At 46.8% G+C, this 6327-nt stretch overlaps 1 protein-coding gene across 1 annotated transcript; it reads right to left on the bottom strand.

Annotated features, from left to right (window-relative positions):
• Nucleotides 1-2358: 2358 nt before the first annotated feature.
• Nucleotides 2359-5831, bottom strand: LOC115916511 (natterin-3-like). The gene is made up of 3 exons (XM_030970244.1): nt 5810-5831; nt 4545-4698; nt 2359-3474 (listed from the first exon to the last, which is right to left on the bottom strand). Exons 1-3 carry the CDS (start codon nt 5822-5824, stop codon nt 2465-2467), a joined length of 1179 nt encoding a protein of 392 aa, XP_030826104.1. The 5' UTR covers nt 5825-5831; the 3' UTR covers nt 2359-2464.
• Nucleotides 5832-6327: the final 496 nt, after the last annotated feature.

Here is a 6327-nt window from a genome sequence, read left to right as displayed (position 1 = left end):
GGAGAAGAACCAAAAATATGGGAGGAAAAAAAACCCCAAAAATACAGGAGGAAAACAAAATATGGGAGGAAAACCAAAAATAAAGGAAGAAAACCAATAATATGGGAGAAAACCCAAAAATACAGGAAGTAAACCAAAAATACAGGAGGAAAACAATAAATATGGGAGAAAATCCAAAAATACAAGAAGAAAACCCAAAATACATGAGAAAACCCAAAAATATGGGAGGAAAACAAAAATAGAGGAGAAAATCCAAAAATATGGGAGAAAAACCAAAAATATGGGAGAAAACAAAAAATATGGAAGAAAAACCAAAAATATGTGAGAAAATCCAAAAATAAGGGAGAAAAAGCAAAAATATGAGAGGAAAACTAAAAATACAGGAGAAAACCCAAACCCGGCGATTTTCCTGGATTCCACATTGTTCCTGGAGCTGGTTTTGGGGAGAAAACGGGAAATTTATCTGGGAAAGGCCTCATTTATTTTGAGGTTTCAGACAGGGGTGGAGGTTCTGCTGTGAAAATAAGAAAAACTGGGAAAAAAAGCCCAAAAATTCAGCAATTTTCTTGGATTTCGAGGTGGTGCTCAAGGGGTTTTTGGGGAGAAAAGCAGAAATTCCACCACAATTCCCAGCCTTGTTCCAGACAGGGGTGGAGGATCTGCAGAAAACTGAAAAATAGCAGGAAAAAAATCCCAAAATCCAAGGGTTTTCCTGGGTTTCAGAATTAAAAATCCCCAAAAACTCAACGGTTTTTCTGGGTTTCAGAATAAAAAAAATCCCCAAATCCCAGGTTTTTTTCTGGGTTTCAGGAGAAAATCCCCAAAACCTGAGGGATTTCCTCGTTTTCAGAAAAAAAATATCCTCAAAACTCAAAGGTTTTCCTGGGTTTCAGAAAAAAATTCCCAAAAAATCCCAAAGGCTTTCTTGGGTTATAAAAACAATTCCTGACACCCAAAGATTTTTCTGGGTTTCAGGAGAAAAATCCCCAAAACTCAAATGTTTTCTTGGGTTTCTGGAAAAAAAAAAAACAAACACTAATCCCAAAGATTTTCCTGGGTTTCAAAATAAAAAAATCCTCAAATCCCACAGGTTTTTGTGGGTTTCAGGGAAAAAAAAAAATCCCTAAAACTTGAAGGTTTTCTTGGGTTTCAGAAAATAAAACGCCACAAATCCCAAGGGTTTTCCTGGGTTTCAATCAAAACTCCCAAATCCCCAGGGTTTTCCAAGATTTCAGTAAAAATCCTCAAAACCTGAGGGTTTTCATGAGTTTCAGAAAAAAAAAATCCCCAAAACTCAAAGGTTTTCCTTGGGTTTCAGGGAAAAAAAATCCCTCAAATCTGAAGGGTTTTCCTGGGTTAAAACAAAAAATCCCCAAAATTCAAGGATTTTCCTAAATTTCAGAATAAAAAAATCCCCAAAACCCAAAGGTTCTTCTGGGTTTCAGAATAAAAAATCCTCAAATCCCATGGGGTTTCCTGAGTTAAAAAAAAAATCCCCAAAACCCGAGGGTTTTTCTGAATTTCAGAATAAAATATCCCCAAAACTCAAAGTTTTTTCTGGGTTTCAGGGAAAAAATCCCCAAAACCTGAGAGTTTTCTTGGGTTTCAGAAAATAAAATCCCCAAATCCCACAGGTTTTTCTGGATTTCAGATTAAAATATCCCCAAAACCTGAGGGATTTCCTTGGTTTTCGGAAAAAAATCCCCAAAACTCAAAAAGATTTTCCTGGGTTTCAGGAAAAAAAACCCAAATCCCAAGGTTTTCCTTGGGTTCCAGGATAAAATAATTCCTCAAGTCTCGAGGATTTTCCTGGGTTTCATCCCCAAAACCTGAGGGATTTCCTGGGTTTCAGAAAATAAAACCCCCAAATCCCAAAGGTTTCCCTGGATTTCAGTAAAAACCCCAAAACCCTGAGGGTTTCCTGGCTTTCCTGCTGTTGCTGTTGGATTTTTGGGGAGAAAAAAGGAAACTTCACCAGAAAATCCATTTCTTGCATTTTGGGGTCACCTTTATACCGCAAAACCCGAAAACCCCGCGCTGAAGCTGAGCAATCCCATGGATTTGGGGTTTTTTGGGATAAAATCAGAATTCCAGGGGTTCACCCCCGGTTTCTTGTTGGATTTTTGGGGTGAAAAAATGAAACTTCACCAGAACCCCCATTTGCTGCATTTTGGGGTCACCTTTATACCACAAAACCCCAAAACCCCAAAACCCCACATCGAAGCTGAGCGTTCCCATGGATTTGGGGTTTTTTGGGGTGCAAACCAGAATTCCAGGGATTCACCCCAATTTCCTGCTGCTGTTGTTGGATTTTTGGGGAGAAAAAATGAAACTTCACCAGAAAATCCATTTCTTGCATTTTGGGGTCACCTTTATACCGCAAAACCCGAAATCCCCGCGCTGAAGCCGAGCAATCCCACGGATGTGGGGGTTTTTTTGGGGTGCAAAGCAGGATTGCAGGGGTTCAGCCCCAGCCGGGGCAGGGCGGCAGCTCGGCGATGCGGCGGCACGTCCCGAGCCCGGCGCGGACCCCGGTGACCCCTTCGCTCCAGGCCGTGCCCGCGATGCGCACGCGGTGCGGGCGGCCCGAGCGGAACTCCCGCGTCAGCCGCGCCTCGAACGGGACCCGGAGGCGGCGCCGGAGCCCGCGGAGAACCACGGAGCACTCGGAGCGCGCCGGGATCTCCTGCCGGACGCGGTGAGCCCGCGACACGAACTCGGTGACGGTGGCGCCGCCGACCCACGGCACGGTGGTGGCGTTGCCCAAAGCCCACCCGTGCGGCTCGGCCAGCAGCAGCGGGGATGCGCGGAGAACGCCGCGAACGGCCGCCAGCGCCGGCAGCTCGGCGCTCCAGCCCTGCTCCGCCTCGGTGGCCTCCTGCAAGGTGACCCAGCTGGAGGCCGCCTCGCAGCCTTCGTTCCTGGCCGGCGCCTCGGCCAGCTCCTCATCCTCGGAGCTCTCCAGCGCCGCGGTGCCGTTGTAGGAAACGTCGGCGATGGAGACATCGACGGGGTCTTGGCGCACCACGAGCACTTGGTACCACTTGTACCAAAGCTCCTCGCCCTCCGCGGCCACGAACAGCGCCTGCTGCTCCTTGGAGACCTTGCCCAGCCCCTCGGGGCTGCGGCCCACGAACAGGTCGATCAGCGGACAGCCCTCGACGGCTCCCGGCGGCGTCCCGCCGAAGGACGCGGCCGCCCAGTCCAGCGCCTCGAAGCCGCCGGGATTTAGGAGCAGCTGGAAGTCGGAGCTGCGCAGCTCCCGCTCGTGCCAGGGGTAGGAGCAGAAGGGGCCGCGGGCGGGGTCGAAGGAGCCGAGGTTGCAGCCGCGGGCCCGCGTGGAACACACGAACTCGGGGCGGCCCGAGCGGAGGTTGAGGCTGGAAACGGCGTCGGGAGGGACGGAGCCGCGGAACGGGACCCAGCGGAGCCACGGGGAGGCGGCCACGGAGCGAGGGCGGCGATGGGAGGGAGCTGGAAGGGAGCGGGACTGGGATGGACTGGGATGGAGTGGGAGGGACTGGGATGGACTGGGATGGACTGGGAGGGACTGGGATGGAGCGGGAGGGGATTGAGATGGAATGATGGACTGGGACAGACTGGGATGGACTGGGGGGGACTGGGATGGACTGGGATGGAGCGGGAGGGACTGGGAGGGACTGGGATGGAGTGGGATGGAGCGGGAGGGACTGGGATGGACTGGGATGGACTGGGGGGGATTGGGATGGACTGGGATGGAGTGGGAGGGGATTGGGATGGAATGAGATGGACTGGGACAGACTGGGATGGACTGGAAGGGGATTGAAAGGAACTGGAAGGGACTGGGAGGGAGTGGGAGGGAGTGGCAGGGGATTGAGATGGATGGGATGGACTGGGATGGAGTGGGATGGACTGGGATGGACTGGGAGGGACTGGGAACGGTTCTGGCTGGACCCGAGCCACGGGGAGGCGGCCACGGAGCGAGGGCAGCGATGGGACTGGGATGGACTGGGAGGGACTGGGATGAACGGGGATATTCTGAGATGGACTGGGGCCATACTGGGATGGACTGGGCCATACTGGGCCATACTGGTCCATACTGGGCCATACTGGGATGGACTGGGCCATACTGGGCCATACTGGTCCATACTGGTCCGTACTGGGCCATACTGGTCCATACTGGTCCATACTGGTCCATACTGGTCCCTACTGGGCCATACTGGTCCATACTGGGCCATACTGGGATGGACTGGGCCATACTGGGATGGACTGGGCCATACTGGTCCGTACTGGGCCATACTGGTCCATACTGGTCCATACTGGGCCATACTGGTCCATACTGGGCCATACTGGGCCATACTGGCATACTTGTCCATACTGGGCCATACTGGGCCATACTGGTCCATACTGGTCCATACTGGTCCATACTGGTCCATACTGGTCCATACTGGTCCATACTGGGCCATACTGGTCCATACTGGGCCATACTGGGATGGACTGGGCCATACTGGTCCGTACTGGGCCATACTGGTCCGTACTGGTCCGGGCTCCAGCCCAGCACTCACCTGGGAGTTCCCCGCGGTTCCTTCCCGGGGCCGGCGCCGCCGGAATCCCCAAAATCCCCGAAATCCCCGAAGTTCCCGAAACTCCCGGAATTCCCAAATTTGCCGGAATTCCCGGAATTCCCGCGCCGAGCAGCAGCAGCAGCAGCGCCGGGAGCTGGGGGGGGACCCGGGGCCGTCACTGCCCCCACCCCAAACCCGACCCCGAATTCACTTTTGGGGCCGAAAACCCCAACTGACCCAAAATTGACCCCAAATTCTCCTTTTGGGGCTGAAACCCAAATCTGCCCAAAGCCCCCCCAGGTCCGGATTTGGGATTTTCATCCCGTTCCTCCCCTTAGTTAAAAAAAAAAAAAAAATTAAAATTCTAATTAAAAATTCAAAATTACACAATAAAAAATTTAAAATAAAAAAATTCGATTAAAATTTTAAAAAATTTAAAGTTAAAAATGAATATATTCAAAATCTTAGGAAATGTTAAAAATTAAAAATCAAAATAAAAACAATTTTAAAATTAAAATTAAGAATTTATAAATTAAAGTTAAAATGAATTTTAAATTTATAAATTAATTTTAAATTCAGCATTTAAAATAAAAATCTAAAAAAATATTGACTAAAAATTAAAATTAAAAATTAAAATTAAAATCAAAAATTAGGGAATTAATAATTAGAATTTAAAAACTGAAATATAGAAAATTTAAATTAATAAAGCTTAAAATTAATAGAAAATAGAAATATTAAAAACTAAAATATTAAAAAATTAAAAGTTAAAAATTAAAAATATTTTTAAAATTACAAAGTTAAAAATTAAAGAATGAAAAACTAAAAATTAAATATAGAAAATTTAAAAAGTAAAAAATGTAAAATTAAACATTATTCGAAAATTTTTAAAAATTTAAAATCAAAGCATTAAAAATTTAAAACCTAAAAATTAAAGAAAAAATCAGAAAAGTCCAAACTTAAAAAATTAAAAATTAAAAATCCGGAAAAATTAAAAATTGAAATTAAATTCAAATTTAAAAATTCAACATTCAATTACTTCAAAATAAAAATAAGAAACAAAAAATGAAACAATTCGTTTTAAAAATTAATTAATTTAAACATTTACAATTACAAATGAAAAAATTAAGATGTTCGAAATTTTAACAAAATTAAAATTTTAAAAATTTTTAAAAATTAAAAAATTTAAAAATTGGGATTTCTGGGCACAAAGAAAAACCCAAATTCCCTTTTCTTGCCCCCAGTGCCCGAATCCCCCCCGGCCGTACCTGGGGCGGCGCCATCGCTACGGGGCTGCGGAAAAATCCGGAACTTTCCTCAGAAATCCCCCGAAGCCAAATTCCCATTCCTGGGGCTCCCTGGATCCCGATTTGGGGATTTCCCCCTCCAAACCCCCAAATCTTGGGGTTCCCCAAACCCAAAACCCCGAATTTTGGGGCTCCCCCAATTCCCAGCTCCAATTTCGGGGTTCCCACCCAAAAATCTGAATCTTTGGGGCGTTCCCAGCTCCAAATTTTGGGGTTTCCCCCTCCCTAAATTCCCAATTTTGGGATTCCCCAGCTCCAATTTCGGGGTCTCCCCTCCCTAAATTCCCATTTTTGGGTCCCCCCTTCAATTTTTGGGGTTTTCCTCCCCAAAATCCACATTTGGGGTCCCTTTTGCCCAAAATCCCCATTTTTTTTTCTTCCCTCCCTTCAAATTTTGGGGTTTCCCCTCCCAAATTCCCATTTTTGGGGCTCCCTGGCTCCAAATTTCGAGGTTCCCCAAAACCCAAAATTCCGAATTT

This window comes from Camarhynchus parvulus, unplaced genomic scaffold (genome assembly GCF_901933205.1).
Source record: "Camarhynchus parvulus unplaced genomic scaffold, STF_HiC, whole genome shotgun sequence".
Taxonomy (NCBI): Eukaryota; Metazoa; Chordata; class Aves; order Passeriformes; family Thraupidae; genus Camarhynchus; species Camarhynchus parvulus.
This window is presented reverse-complemented; position numbering and strand designations above follow the sequence as displayed.

What these genes read in the sequence shown, in the direction of transcription:
- LOC115916511 (XM_030970244.1), bottom strand. An exon ending in GAACCGCGGGGAACTCCCAG is followed by an intron (nt 3,475 to 4,544) that starts GTGAGTGCTGGG and finishes GCTCCCTTCCAG; the next exon opens with CTCCCTCCCATCGCCGCCCT.